The sequence below is a fragment of the Ruditapes philippinarum genome, unplaced genomic scaffold (genome assembly GCF_026571515.1).
Source record: "Ruditapes philippinarum isolate M1 unplaced genomic scaffold, ASM2657151v2 ctg1415_1_1_1_1, whole genome shotgun sequence".
In the NCBI taxonomy this organism is placed as follows: domain Eukaryota; kingdom Metazoa; phylum Mollusca; class Bivalvia; order Venerida; family Veneridae; genus Ruditapes; species Ruditapes philippinarum.
The window spans coordinates 109399-126640 of NW_026861928.1; the positions used below are offsets into that span (position 1 = coordinate 109399).

A 17242-nucleotide genomic window follows, 5' to 3' on the forward strand; every position below is an offset into this window, starting at 1 on the left:
AAAGGTCAAGGTCACAGCATGACCTTGCAGCAAAATGGTGTCTGGCCCATAACTTCATTATTTGAAGTTGGATTTTACAACTATGTCACAGAAATGATCACCATATTGAGACGACGTGTCGGCGCAAATTGGTAGATAGATCTCACAGAGAAGAAGTGCAGTGCAAAGAACAGTAACTCTGTCTTGCCTAAATTTGGAATTATCACATTTCTAAACTTAGTCTTGGACATAACTCTGAAACTACAAAAGATATACTTTTCTGTGTCCAAAACTTAGTCGGGGAGCATCATCCGGTTCAACCGGCTCTTGTTATATTTAAAGATATCAATTAAACAAAAAATCGCAATGCAATCAATACGCTAGTCAGGTCGTCATTTTCACAAATGATCTTGAAAAATAAACATTTTCATGGAATTATTTTTGATGAGATTTAAAGTATAATGTCTCAGCTACCGTATGCACTAACTCATTTCTTCCAATTTGAAGTACAATCATGCCACGGATGCCCCCGCATGCAGCCAAAATTTCAGATGTTATAATATTTAGTTCCAAATTTGTTTGCACAAATTATTTTTTTCATTTGCAGTTCAAAGCCCTTTAAACTTTTCTATGTTTACACAAACCATTTTCATACAATGTTCAAAGCACTGAAAATATTCAGTCTTTACCTTTTGAAAATAGCTGAAAGTTCAAAATTTTTCCAACATTCAAGAAAGATAACTTTGTCCAAAATCATTGAACCAAGACCAAATTCAAACTTTCCACAAAAGTATGAGTGCTGCTTATTTCTAAGATGTATCTATATTATTTTCAAAGTGAAAGGGACATAACTCTGCCAAAAAATCATCGAACCATGACCAAATTCCAACTTGACCTGCCCATTCCTTTGACATATCCATATGTTAAATTTGAGTTGAATATGTAACACTGTTGGGTAGATTATAAATGAACAGAAACTGTAAATTTCATATTATTTTCAAAGTGAAAGGGGCTTTACTCTGCCAAAAATCATTGAACCATGACCAAATTCGAACTTGGCCTGGGCATTCCAAAAACATATCCATATGTCTAATTTGAGTTGAATGTGTTGTACTGTTGGGGAGATAATAAACAGAAACTGAAAATTTTATATTATTTTCAAAGTGAAAGGGGCATAACTCTGCCAAAAATCATTGAACCATGACCAAATTTGAACTTGACCTGCGCATTTCTTTGATGTATCCATATGTCAAGTTTGAGTTTGTGTTGTACCGTTGAGGAGATTATGAACGGAAACTGAAAATTTCTTATTATTTTCAAAGTGAAAGGGGCATAACTCTGCCAAAAATCATCGAACCATGACCAAATTCGAACTTGACCTGTATTTTCTCAAGACATATCCATGTCAAATTTGAGTTGAATGTGTTGTACCTTTGGGGAGATAATGAACGGAAACTGAAAATTTCATATTACTTTCAAAGTAAAAGGGGCATAACTCTGCCAAAAATCATCGAACCATGACCAAATTCGAACTTGACCTGTATTTTCTCATGACATATCCATATGTCAAGTTCGAGTTGAATGTGTTGTATCGTTGGGGAGATAATTAACGGAAACTGAAAATTTCATATTATCATAAAGTAAAAGGGGCATAACTCTGCCAAAAATCATCGAACCATGACCAAATTCGAACTTGACCTGTATTTTCTCATGACATCCATATGTCAAATTTGAGTTGAATGTGTGCAACCGTTACTAAGATAATGAACGGAAACTGATGATGACGGAAGGACGGAACAGGGTAACACTATATGCCCCGGCCATTACATGGCGGGGGCATAATAAAAAATATTGGTCCATTTAATTATCACAGTGCACTTTTAGCCACTAAATTGCACAATTTTGCGTTACTATTGCACAGTTCCACATTATTTGCACATTCCTGCATTACTGGATATACATGTTGATTTAAGGCTGAATTTAATCAGATTTTAGGTATGACAAGAACAATATTAAGATTTGTGACATTTTAATAATATCAATATATATAATAATAAAACAACAAAAAACAGTATCACAGCACAAAATTTACATCACACTTAAAGTAATTTATACATTAATGTATCACCTAAAACAGGCAAAATAATTGCTATTTATAATGTTCAGGAAAAAAGTGAATCAAATATTTTAAACAGTTTCTTATGTGATCTTTGCTCATAGGTTTAAGTTAGAGAAAAACAATTGAATTACTAAGTAATTGATGTTCCATTTAAAATAAAAAAAATCACCTGAAATATACATTCTTTCTATTCTAAAGGAAATAAAATTTGTGTAATGAACTGAAATGAAATGTACTTTTTGGAAGCCTTATTTTAGCTTGGTCTTAATAGACCAAACATCTTAGTATTCTGTAATAGTACTTTCCTTTCTTTATTATAACTTTATACAAAACTGATTTGAATGATAAATACAAATATTCATCAACAAATCATTGAAAATAAACATTCATAGTGCACATACCCAAAGTAGCATACCTGATGCCTAAATTAAGTGAGCAGAACACAATTACAAGTATGATTCAAACATATCATATTAATAGAGACTTGTTATTGTGTGCTGTTATCATGTGAAACAGAGTTTATATTTGCTATTTTATCATAAGTTATTTAAAAGGATGCTAAAGAACTAATACAAATTCCCTCATACCTTTATCACAGAATATAACAAATTCACAAGGAAAACAGACTTAAAACAAAAATATATTATTTTTCAATATTTAACTTCGGTATCAATAAGTGCTGGAATTAATACTTTTCCATTTCCATAGAAAAAAAAAGAAACATTGTAAAGTCTATTTATTGTGAGAAGACACTTTTTCCTGCATGCATGTAGTTTGTCCATAATGTGCTCATACATTTAGGCTCCTGAAATAAAAATCAAAAGCAATCCATGTAGTCAAATAAGCAAAAGGGAAAAAACAGTTTCATAGATTAAGATTTTCATAGATAGATATTTGTTCACATCTTCCTAAATTAATTGAAACTGAATAACTACTGTTTTCAAAGAGCTGTATTTTAAAACACTTAATTTAGCAAAACAACAACAAATACTAAAATAAATGTAAGCCAGTAATTGGAAGTGTTTTCTTTCTTCTGTGGAATGGCATATCAAATTTGTTATAATGACTGTAAGATTTACCATTGTCTTTTCTTTGCTAGTCATTTCATTGTAAGATAATGGTAAAGGTGGAGTAAGTTCTATCATCTTTGGTGATTTCCTCTTTTTCCTGAAAAACAATTCACAAAAACATGTATATATTTACCAGTATAAAATTGTTCCACAATTATGCAAGTGATTTAACATAATAAAATCATTATATGATCAATTTTGGAAAAAGAAATACATTACTTTTACATGCACCATTGCCAGTGGTTAAATGGTACCAAATATTTTTTTCAGTATAACTGTACAAGGAACATGCACCATACCTTTGGGATCCAGAATTATAATAATTGTTCCCCTAAATTGGTAATTTACAAATGCATTGTTCACCTAGATTAATTTTAAATATGAAAATATTGTCATATTTGTAGATGAAAATCCATAACAAATGTACAAGAACCATCTAAAGCACAATTTTGAATATTTTATCTTACAATTCGGGAAAAAGGATTATAATTTACCATTGAGGATATGACCAAAAATACAAGAGCACATGTGTCGCCTCACGATGGCCAATTTCATGTTGGGACAAGTTTTGTGACAGACAGACGGACAGTGCACAACTAGACTTGGTACTGATCATTCCTGTAAAGTTTGGATAAAATTGCACCAGTAGTTTTTGAGGAGTAGTCCGGACAAGCTTTTTTGTATCTGGCAACACACAGAAAAAAAACACCTTTTTATCAAAGGGCCATAACTCGGCCAAAAATCATTCAACCGGAAAACCCGTGCAATATGTGCAAGGACTTGAGCTACAGATCAATCCTGTAAAGTTTCATTGAAATTGCATTAGTGGTATAAGAGAAGTAGTCCGGACAATCTTTAAAAATAAAAATTATTAAAGGGCCATAACTCTGACAAAAATCATTGAACCGGAAAATGCTGAGAATATGCACAACTAGACTTGGTACTGATCATTCCTGTAAAAAACACCTTTCATCAAAGGGCCATAACTCAGCCAAAAATCATTCAACCAGAAAATCCGTGCAATATGCGCAAGGAGTTGAGATACAATCCTGTTTTTTGTTTTGTTTTTAGTTTTTTACTGATGGTGTATTAAAACATCTATTGTTTTGACAGGATCTTTACATGTATTTGAGTGTATGATAAATGTCCCTGTACAATATTTCCTAATTTACCTTGATTTTGAACTTGAGGTGTCACTAATTGGTGTGAGTTTTCGGCTTGCTGCACTGGACTGTCTGGTACTAGGCTGAGACCGGCTCCCTATGCTCTGTCTGTCAATACCAGGGTGATCTTCCATTGCTCGACTTGGGTCTGCGATATCACGATAATAATCCTCCAATGTAGGGTATGGCTCATCAAACACTGCAAGCTACAAATATAAACCAAACCCATTCATTTATGCCGACTTAAAAACAAGAACGGTGACCCCAATTTTTTTTCGCTTAAAATGTTTCTGTTATCATATTCTAACAACATGCCAAGTTTAAAGAAATTCTATTAAACAGTTTTAATTTTGCCTATATGTCTTTATGAAAACTCCAGAAAACGTCCTTAATACTTTGCTAAACAAGAGCTGTCAGTCGGATAATAAATTGATTTCTCTCGGTGCCTGATATAAGAATATGAGTCTGAATAATATAGAAATTAACAAGATTCCATTTAAGATGCAAAACATAGTTATACATGTTTATACAAAATGTATATAGTTATAATAGGAGGATATTAACATAGAAATTTTGTAAGTTCACAAAGGGCCATATTTCATAGAAAGTCCATCCCAGAGTTTACAATCTCAGATGAGTGAACTTCAATTATTATTCCAAAGACATGATAAATACTTTCAGTAGTTTTGAAGGGCCAGTCAAATGTCTTGTCAAAGTTATGGGTCTTGGATAGTGACCTCCATTTATAATACAGAAGATGCAATAAGTTTAAAATGAAATCCTTCAGCTGTTTTGAAGGATGCTGCATGCAGAATTTTATAAAAGACTTCAATGTTCACATTTTTTAGTAATTTGGTTACTTTTTATCAAAGTTATGAATCTTTGACAGTGATTCCATCCCACTCCACCCCAATTTTGATACCAAAGATGTGTGTAATGTACGAAGTAAATACCATGATTGTAAATTTTGGAGATTGATGCTGCATACGAAACTTTTACCAGTAATTTCCAATTCAACAAGGGCCATATTTCTATAAAAATGAAAATCTGAGTAATGGGCCTTGGGTAGTGACGTATTATGATCTCAAAAACAAATGTGACATTAAAAGCAAATATCTCTGTGGTTCATGAGATATAATGTTGTTTAAGAAGTGGCGTGTAAAACTTTAAACCTAGGTAAGAATATCCCCACTAATCTTTGAAAAGTTGAGATAAAAAAAATCATTGACCTGAATTTGATTGAAGCAAAAACGTATTTTATGAAATGCTGTCATGTTTATAATAAAAAGTAACCTAATAAATCTAACTAAACATGCTTGTCAAGTAATTTTGTAGCAATATGAAATAAATTGTTTGCATTATTATAAAATGAGAGAAAACAAACAAACAACAAACTGAAACATTTTGTAAGCAGAAAAAAAGAAATGACTATAATTAGATGCTTTAACATTAAAATTCTGAAATGAAATCATCATTTGCCATAGGTATATAATAACTTATAAAGATTTTTGACAGGTTATATTGCCCTATTGGAAATATATATTGGAAACAACCATTTATATAAGGCCCTCTTAGCTGTCAGAAATTTTTATAACAAACTTATAATACCACAAACTTCCTTTTTTTTTAAAGAAAAATGTGAGATTTTCTTTATAAATTGATGGTAGCCCTGTATATATATAATTTAACACTATTCATACACACAAGCATTGTGTAACACGACGTGAAATACTTTTATGCCAAGGGGAGTAACTCGATTACCATTCTATATTTTGACACCATCATTTATCTCCCTTGACAGAGACAACACCAAAAAATACATTAGTTTGTATATAGATTATTTTGAACTAAGCATTTACATCACATTAATCCAATGAAAAAACAATGTTACAAATGAGCAGTATTGAAAATCTTTATCTATTTTATTACAACATTTATTTTAAACTTTTGCTCAAAACAAATGCATTAACACACAGGCAATATTTTCAAACTTTGATGCAAACATAAGAGCTGCAACATGACACTTCTGGCTGAAATACTAAGCACGTTTTATACTGACACTTGCTAGCATTAATTAATGACAATATACATTTGCATACATATCTCAAAAACATACTGCAGAAGCACAATTGATAAACATACATGTGAAATATTCAGATGTACTAAATCATATTGTTTAAATATATATCATTACTTATTACTTAAGCTCCTAAAATTGGGGAAAAAAACTTACCATGTTACTTTATTTCAAAAACAAAATCATTTATCAATAAAAAAAAATCTTTGTCAGTCAATACATTTTATTATATACCTTTAGGTTTTCTGATAAAAAAAAATGTTAATTTTTAATGGATGATATGCGTACTGTATTTGATACTGTCTGATAATCAAATTATTACATCATCAACATGTATAGATTGACTTTATATTCATATGCCTGTCATTATACAACATACCAATAACATAATGCATAATCAATTTCTATTTATTATAAAGATAAAAAATCAACTTTGCTCATGATTTCTGTGTGCATTTTGCAGAAGGTATATTTAATTAAAGGAAAATTGCATAACTGTGCAATTCTATAAAACATACCAATAACATGGTGCGTAGCCAATTTCTAGTTATTATAAAGAAAAAAATTCAACTTTGCTCATGATTTCTGTGCGCATTTTGCAGAAGGTATATTTAATTAAAGGAAAATTGCATAACTGTGCGATTCTGGATTGTTGTTGATTGTGTAAAGTTGTATTCCCTTTCATTGATGCTTGTACAAATAAAACCTTGATAAATCATAATCAAAACATTCCATCAGAATATATCACTCATGTAAAATGTCCTACTTATGAATATCCCCTGTAATATAAAAATAGTTTGACTGATCACATTGATCACTCAGTCACGTGGGTTTGTGTTCAGGAAGTATTTTGTGGAACTTAGCTGGAATGGAACAAATCACACTGCAATATGGGAAAACAATATTTGCATTTCAAAAATCAAGTTTTCATTTTCATATAATCAATTTTAATATTACTAAGTTCATTGAACTTACATAAATTCAGTAATTCCGTATGATTTTGATTCTTTTTCTTTTCTTACTCTGAGCTTGAACTCTCAGCAGTATTTGAGCCGCGTCACGACAAAACTAACATAGTGTGTTTGCAACCAGCATGGATCCAGATCAGCCTGCGCATCCGCGCAATCTGATCAGGATCCATGCTGTTCGCCTAGCAACTCTATCACAAGTAGAGAAACTGACAGCATGAATCCTGATCAGACTGCACGGATGCGCAGGCTGGTCTGGATCCATGCTGGTCGCAAACGCAAACGCATGTTGGTTTTGTCGTGATGCGGCCTAATTTTGTTATAATATTATATGTATGAAAATTGTTCAACTATTTCTTCAAAATATAGACTTGTAGGAAAACTTGATTTTTACACTGGTGATAAACAAAGTCTCTGGAAATAACTTTTCACATAGGGATCAATAGCTGTTGTTTAAACATAAAACAACATATGATTAAAAGCAGCAGCTACTAATGAGACTATATAAATTAAACAAAAGAGAAATCTGGACTTAAATCAGACTGTTTTGTAATATTACTTCTAATTAAGTTGTAACAACACAATGTTTTTAAATGCACCTGATAAAAAAGTTCAATGTTTATTTTTTGTTGCTTTTGTTTGTTGTTTCTTGTAGTTTAGCCAATAATATAAGAACAAAAATATTATAAACACCAGCCAGAATCAAAGATTTTCCAGAGAAAATGTTTTGCTGAAACACCTGACAAAACAAGCATGTGGCATAACCTACTTCTGAAATGTTACTTATTCCCCTAGGCTCACAACAAAAATTCCGCTGAAATTCACATAGAATACAGTTTGTACACATAAAATGATAAAGAAATGATCTTAAACTTTAACTTTTTAATAAAGAAGAATCTATTTCAAATGTAGTTCTCTATAAGTATTTAGCTCATACAGATATTTAAGTATGTATGTTATAGGTTTATACCAGTAGTAAGTTAATATATTAAACTTTCTCTAAAAGTCACAAATACCAACATTTTATTCCAAGTTAATTTTTTCACTAATATTCTAGAAATAAAAGTCAAATCACAGTGCTACTATATATAGAAATCTGGTGATGAGTATAATATGGGTAAAAAAGCTTCAACTACATGTAAAATATAATAATAATAAAACAGATCCAGTAACATTGTCTAGCTCAATTATAATGAGGGTATTCCATCAATAATGTTTTTTTCTGTGAGCAAGAAAACTTTACACTCATTGCTTAGTACTGGTTGGTTCCATGAATAGATTTGAAATTCTTTCAATAAGCTTACAGCTTCTAACATAATTGAACTATAATAAACTACAAATGTAATAAGGTTTTCTACAAATGGTTTAAGTTTTTACTTTCTGCCATAATAAAAGAAAGAGAAAAATTATTATTTTCTGTCATTTATATGCTTATTTCATCTTACTCAGACAAAAACTACAAGCTAGAGATCAATCTATCTAACAACTTCAAGAAAATATTGTTTATATTTATTTACTCATGTTTAATTACATGTATAATAATAGATGACTTGAAGTTCTGTAGTATCTTAAAATATCACTATTAAGTAAAATTTAAAAGACAGTGGCTGAATGTGATGAAAAACCAATTAGCAGTAGTACATTTTGTCAACCCAATTTATTAGTTGAACATTTTTTTTACAATCGATTTCTTACAATATTTCTTTTTTTCATTTTGCTATTGATTTTGAAAGATTTTTCTAATTCAGTTAAGAAATCAGAAATATGAACCAGACAATTGTTACAGTTTGTAAATAAGTCTGCCTCTAGAGTAAGATTTTAAGTTAGAGACACAATGGTTTACCATCTATATAGATCAGAGACTAACATATTTTAGATAAACTTACCAAGTCTCTCAGACCAGCTCCATCCAGTATATCTGTAATATTTCCATGCTGGGCCATAATTCTGAAAGTTATTATTTATTTTGATATTAATTCACTTGAAAAACTTAGTACAATTACTGTTTTACTGTATAAGATAGAATAACAAATCATTGAATGCAAGGGTGTGCAGAAAATCTTAACTTTTTGTCCCCTTCCATGCTTAACATTTTTTAACAGACATGTGATGCCTGGTTTAGAATTTGACACTGCAAATTGGTTATGGAAAGGGATTTAAAGATACAGTATTTATATGTAGTCTACAGTTTAGTTTCTAACTCTGATCTGATGATATTTGTGTAGACTGATCTGAATCCACACATAAGTGACAGAAGCCTTTTAATATCCTTATAAGCATTAATTTCCATTAAATTAAAAATGAATGAACTATTTTTCCAATAAAGGGATGCAAAAATGTTCAAGTTAATTTATCATTTTGGTACTGTCTATTTGTCTAAGAAAATTTCTCATTTATTTTTTCATGAACCGTAAAAAATTGAAGTAACATAAATATGGAAAGACTTTGGTTAACAGTATTTTAAGCATTTTACATTTACTATGTACAAACATCAGGCCTCGACATTAGCGGTGGTCCGTTGGTCTGAGACCACCAGATTTTTGCAAGGACCACCTAATTTTAAAAGCCGCTGGTCCGTTGGACCACTTGAATTTTCTGGTTGGTGCAGACTCATTTGGGAGAATGGTGATTTGGTCAAAAACATGTTATAAACATTTTCTTTAAAATCATTTGTCCGATGTCAAGTATATGGTTCATTAATTATCTGATTAGTTAAAGAAGTTCTTAAGTCAATAACTTTCATTTTAAGTCGCTAAAATTTGGTTAACGCAAGTTAAAAGAGTTTAGACTTTGTGATATCAATTAAGGTACAAAATTCATTCAAATGATGCTAATAATTATGCATCGTTGGATACCTACGGTGGAACCAGTAACATTTATGTTATATTACATGTTAATTAACCGTGGGCATCCGACGATGTAATTATGATATTGTATGGGATATAAGATAAACTTAAAATTTCATATACTTAAATAATGGCAGCAAACAAAAGGAACTGGAAAAATACATCTAGTAATTCTTTGCTACTTATCTTTGTTTTAACTGTTTAACGATAGAGATCCATTTCCTCTAGAGTTAACATTACTTTAAAAGGTGAAAATACTCATGTTAAAAATAAATATCAACCAACAGGCAACAGGGAGGTAAAAATTCGGTATTATACATCTGTGAGAAAAATAAGCTAAACTATAGTTATATATAACATTAGTATTATTTTTTTATCCTCTAGCTATTTCCTTGTTTTAAGATAATTTATTAGTTTTATTAAAAATGATAATCTATAAAAGATACATGTAATTATCATAATTAAAGTCGTACCACATATCAGCAATGAATTTATGAATAACAAATTGAATAAGAAAATTACAGACACAAATTGTTTCACTATTCCCTAACTTGAGTTGAGAGAGAAATCACTTCAATATAAAAGTAAACATAAATAAGAGCCCTGTTGTGTATTTTTGAATGACATATAAAACAAGAGGGCCATGATGGCCCAAAGTCGCTCACCTGTATATAGGCCCCTGGAGCGGGGCCAGTTTTAACCCCAGGGCTTTTATTTGAACAAACTTGGTTGTATATGTATGCATGTATATATATATATATATATATACATATACATATATATATATATATATATATATATATATATATATATATATATATATATACATATATATATATATATATATATATATATATATATATATATATATATATATACACATATATATACATACATATATATATATATATATATATATACATAATATGTATATATATATATGTATATATATATGTGTATATATATATATATATATATATATATATATATATATATATATACATTTATATATATATATATGTGTATATATATAATATGTATATATCTAAAAAAAAAAAGTCAAGCTAATGAATGACCCCCCGGGCGGGGCCAATTTTGACCCCAGGGCTTTTATTTGAACAAACTTGGTAGACACCCATGAGAACATGTTTCATGCTAAATATCTTAGCTCTACCTCTTTGGGTTCTTTAAAAGAAGATTTTTTAAGTTTTAACTATATGCATATAGGGAAAATCAATGACCCCCCGGGGCGGGGCCAATTTTGACCCTAGGGCTTTTATTTGAACAAACTTGGTAGACACTCACTAGAAGATGTTTCATGCTTTATATCTAAACACTAGCTATATGGGTTTTTTCAAAGAAGATTTTTAAGTTTTTGCTATACACAGTCATATAAGGAAAATCAATGACCCCCGGGGCGGGGCCAATTTTGACCCCAGGGCTTTGATTTGAACAAACTTTGTAGACACTCACTAGAAGATGTTTCATGCTTAATAGCTAAACTCCAGCTATTTGGGTTTTTTTAAAGAAGATTTTTTAAGTTTTTGCTATACACATATAAGGAAAATCAATGACCCCCGGGGCGGAGCCAATTTTGACCCCAGGGCTTTTATTTGAACAAACTTGGTAGACACCTATTAGAACATGTTTCATGCTAAATATCTTAGCTCTAGCTCTTTGAGTTCTTTAAAAGAAGATTTTTTAAGTTTTTACTATATGCATATAGGGAAAATCAATGACCCCCTGGGGCGGGGCCAATTTTGACCCTAGGGCTTTGATTTGAACAAACTTGGTAGGCACTCATTAGAAGATGTTTCATGCCAAATATCTAAGCTCTAGCTCTTACGGTTTTTTAGAAGAAGATTTTTTAAGTTTTTCTTATTGGTTGCCATGGCAACCAGAGTTTTTAATGGAATTTAAATTTTTGAACAACTTTCAAAGGGGTCCACCTAAGGATCATTTCTGTAAAGTTTGGTTGCAATTGGCCATGTAGTTTAGGAGGAGATGTTGTTTGAAAAGTTTGACGCCATTTTTTGAAGGACGCACGACGCACGCAGAGTGATGACAAAAGCTCACCTTTGAGCACTTCGTGCTCAGGTGAGCTAAAAACAAATAACTTTATGATAAAATACCTACTAACTTGCTCTCCTTTATTTCTGATTAGATAAAAATATATATCTAAAATATCTGTTTTCTTAAGGTTAATGATACATCTTTGTCATCAATTTTAAACATATTTTTTTCTAATTTTGCAGTAAAATGACATAATAATAATTGACCACCTGACTCCTGGAAGGACCACCTTAATTTCAAATCTAGTGGTCCGGCTAATCACCTGCTAAAAAAGTTAGTGTCGAGGCCTGAACATGTTTACAAGTCTGTTGATATGAAACTGCGTATCTTATATACAATATACTGTGATTCATTTCACATATAATTATATACATTATTTCATACATGTATACATATTACCTATTAGCTGCAGCTGTATTTGTCATTGCCATCTGATACATCTTGTTTAACTTTCGCTGAAACTTTTTACGAGATTTCTCACGAGCTTTTAACTCAAGTTTTCTTGTAATCTGAAAATAAAACCCTCTATTTTAATCACTATGCATTTTCAAATGATTGTATTTTTTCTTCTTCATTATTTAGATTAAACATACAGAAATAGGAACAAACTAGAACTGTCACTATTCTTGAAGAATACTTCATACATCACTTTGTCACTTAGGGTATTATGAAGTTTCTTGTTGTTTACATAATTTATGCTCAGTGAAAAACTATAATGGGCAATACCTAAAAATTATCTATATTAACCATTTTTTTTACCCAAATTCATAGCATGACAAAATCATTATCAAAATTGAATGGTCAGAGAATAATTTTTTGCTAAAATTACAAACCTCTTCTGGATCTGGTGGTTTCTCTCCCAGTTTCAAAGAAAAGCAGGCTAATGGTGGCATTTCTAACTGTAATTATAAATATAACTGTATCATATTTGTCTGAAAAATGTGTATAAACAATAACAAATCTGTTGTAATGGAACAATTAAACAAGACTAACCTGTAAAGGAAAGCGATGTTTGATATTTTGTTGATTGAATGTTTGAATAAAGCATTTTGTTGACAAAATGTTTAAATAAAGCAGGTAATGTGTCCAGGGACCTCAAAAATGATCCCACTACTTGGCATGAAATATGTTTTAAGATTATCCTAAAAAAGTTTTAAAACAACTAACACTCAGCAGGTGTGACATATGAACTTCCTATGGTACATGTAATAGTGTAAAACCAGACTCCTTAAGATATTCAAATAAATCTCAACACAACCTTTAATATTAGTAAAAACATTACACTCTATACAAAATGAAAGAAATTAACTGTTCTAAACATATATATTTAAAATATGGTAACTTTGGTAACCTTAGGGCATCTCTTCTCCAAATCTACAGCTGCTTCCTTTGCCATTTGTGTTGAATCTTTCCTTTTACGTCCCTGTTATAAAAGCACAGATAATTGTTTCAGTACAAAATAGTACAGATAATCATTTCAGAGCAAAGTTCATTACATGAGACAATATCATGTAACTGGATTGTGAATAAGTTTCCTGCATTGTTTGTTTGCTAATTGTTGTTCAGTTTTACATCATACCAACACTGTGACGGAAATATGGTTACTTCCTGCTTTATAGATGGAGGAAGACTTCAGGTTGCCTTATGTGCATTAATTCAAGTGGTATGAATGGCACATGAGTAGAACCACTGATGTATCATAAAATAGCAGGGAAGCTTCCTCTTATGAAAGAATTCAAAGTTCCTGTTGGGATTCCAACCCACAGCAGAGAAGGGCAAGACTTTTTTGAGGTCAACAACATTAACAACTAGCACACATATGGCCCCTGCTTTTTTTTGATGGATCACTTGTGTCAACTTTCAATCTTGTGAAACACCAACATTTCTTTTTAAAACTTTGTCCAGTTATTAATAAAAATTTTGAAACATGTACAGGACACAATATATATCTTTAAATGCTACACTGACATCAGTAACATAAACACATACTGAATGAGGGGTCTTTGGTCCATGTGATGTTCCAAACTTTTGTGTGATAGCCCATGAATCCCGGTCTTTGGATGCCTCTGATATGTGACTTAATGAACGTGGAGCCATTTCTGGTCCTGGTAGAGCTTCAATGTTCTCGTGTGAACCTTGCTGGTCATCATCGGACAAATCATATGCAACTGCATCTATTAGAGCATAAACACATGATAACTGATAACTGTGGTATCAGTGTTTTTAAAATCTTGCTAACCCACTCTTCAATTTAAACTTTACAACATACGATATTCTAAGTGGAAAATGAAAATTTTGAAAGTTAAAATAGTAATTCAGTTCTGGCAAAATGATTGACTTTTTCCTTGGTGAAATTATGATCAGCCGATGGGAGTTTCTTTTTAACTTGACAGCAGACTTCTAAGGACACTCATATAAAGAGATGACTGTGTTATTCATATAATAATAATAAAAAAACCCACACACCTCTTTTCTTTACTTTGAAGTGTTCATAAAAGACATGTGGTTTTCTGATATCATCCCAGAACTTGTCAACATCACACTGTGATTTAAATTTTCCCTCTTTCCTCAATTTGTCTTGTAAGGCAATAATCTGTAGCAAATAAATTTGAGTGAAATATTAATATGGTATTGTCCACAAACTTATTTAAGAAATATATAGCAGAAAAATACATTTTGTGTAATCAGGTAACCATTTCAAGATGGCATGTGCATTATTTACTGGCCTTTGGACTGCATTTGATATTTAAAAATGTATTTTTTTGCCTAATTGAACATCCATATGTTAGAAGTCACATGAAGTAAATGGCCAGTATTTTGGCAGCCAAATTAAATAAGGAAGAACAAATTTAACATAATCATCTTGTATTACTCTGATGATTTTTTGATTCAGTGACATTCACAAGTAATGCTTAAGAATGAGGCCTTTACAATAAATTCAAAAGTGCAACCACGACCAAATGTGTTCAATTTATCATAAATCTCCTTTCTATCTGCAGTTCAGTGTAAACAAAAAAGATTTCATATTAAACTTTTTGCCAAGATGACAATCAAGAGATTTTTCTGTTGATCTTTTGTAAAAGAAATTCCTTCTTTCCAAATAAAGTAAAAACTTAAAGCCTTCTACATTTCCTTTTTTTTTTGTCCAAACTGACTGTTACATGTATGAAATCTCTGACTGAATGCTATATATGTGCATCTAGATATGATGAAGAACATTAATTAACGCCCAACACAGTGCATTAGAAACTTTCATTTACACAAAGTGTATGTGTCTTACCCAAGGCTTGAAAGTAGGCCCTAGTAAAACCTACATAAAAAAATGTATTTTTGACATGCCATGATTGTAGCAAGCCTTAATCAACAAACTTTATTCAGCAATTTAAGCTGATTTCAATGAATCTTTCTAAATCATTGGAAAATAATGTTAGTTTCTGTGGTAAAACTACTAATACTATAAATTATGGCTTATAGGTTTTAGGTTTCAAAGGCTAATGTCACATGTCAAGTTTTGCAATTTTTCATAAGGAGAAAGACCTAGCTGCTCCTCTGTGCATCATTTCAGACACAAGCATCTATTTTGGTAGAATCACTGACCTTTTATATGCAACCTAGAATTTAAAGACATATGTAGTTAACTATTGTTAAAAATTTTGCCACAAATTTCACAGAATTTCATACATTTTGCCATTCTTTGCAGAATTTCAACTATTTTATCTTTATTGTTCCAGATGTTTCCTTACATAATTAATACACAATATATAAGTTATATGTTGTAAACTACATTACCCTAGCTGTGTCTGTCTTTGGTATATTTCTAAGGAAAGTATCATCATGTTTGAGTTCTATTCTCTCAAGTCTCCGCACAAAACGTCTTCTCTGTTTCTGTTATGATATAAAAAGTGCATGTAAATTAGTGTAAACTTTATATTTTTACTTACTTAACCATTTCCCTCATATAGACGTGTTTTGATGGCTTTTTGTCTTCCCCCCCACCCTTTTGAGGCCTCAAACAGTGACAAAATGCCCTATTTAGGCCCAAAACACTGTTTTTCGTTTAAGAAATGTTGTTAAAAAGTGATAATTTTTTCGGCGTGGCCCCCCATCAAAATGATACATCAGGGGGTTGCCAGAAGGGAGTATGTGCCCCCTTCTGTTTGGGACTTGTGACAGGATAAAAATGGCCTCAGGTTGATCTTAAGGTGACGTGTAAACAACACTGAAAAGTCTTTTACTCTATCTCATTGCATTGAGAAGTTGCAGCATTTTGAAATCAGTTTTGATGGGAAAAAAAACCAATGCAAAATAGTGATTTTTTGCAATTTTGAGACGTCCCCCTGTTGCCATGGTAACAGGAAATTTAAGATTGAGCATGTTGTAACAGAGGTTATGGTTCAGTCAACATTTGTGCCAAGTTTCATCAGTATTGATGCATTTTTCATAGTTTAATAGCAGTTGGAACAGGAGGCTTTTTAATTTTCACAATATGCTCATGGGGTAAAAGGTTAACTTAATTATCTCCACTTTCCATAAGATAATCTTTTCTAAACTACATACATGTACATATATGAGATTGTCCATAAAGTGTGTAGATATCAACTGCCGTGTAAGGTGGAAACTTATTTTGTAAACTTAACTAATCAAAACATTTTAGAATAAATTTGTAGGTGTACCTTTTTAATGCAGATTAACTGTACAAGAAAGTGAATGTTTCATTCAGAAAGTTTTAATTTTTCCCCCATAAATTCAGTATCAACACAAAAATCATATTGAGCAATCTTAATTGTTTATTATGTGTTTATTCCAGACATAATTGATAGAAATATAATAATCAAAAGGCTGACTGGCAGTGACTAGACAACTAAGCTGTTATACTTATTGTGTAAAACAAAACAAAATCTGTAATGCTTCAAGTGCAAAACCAGACAATATATCAAAATTTTATGC

At 31.2% G+C, this 17242-nt stretch overlaps 1 protein-coding gene across 2 annotated transcripts; it reads right to left on the minus strand.

The window, feature by feature from the left end:
- Nucleotides 1-1991: 1991 nt before the first annotated feature.
- LOC132717392 (eukaryotic translation initiation factor 5B-like) lies at nucleotides 1992-16180 on the minus strand (the record flags this gene model as incomplete). Of its 2 annotated transcripts, XM_060700851.1 has the most annotated exon segments (11): nucleotides 1992-2903; nucleotides 3178-3265; nucleotides 4341-4537; nucleotides 8146-8190; nucleotides 9263-9323; nucleotides 12695-12804; nucleotides 13129-13194; nucleotides 13647-13718; nucleotides 14285-14469; nucleotides 14762-14888; nucleotides 16085-16180. In XM_060700851.1, coding segments are annotated over 11 exon segments (1116 nt in total), but the record flags the coding sequence as incomplete, so codon positions are not given.
- Between the last annotated feature and the right edge of the window lie 1062 nt (nucleotides 16181-17242).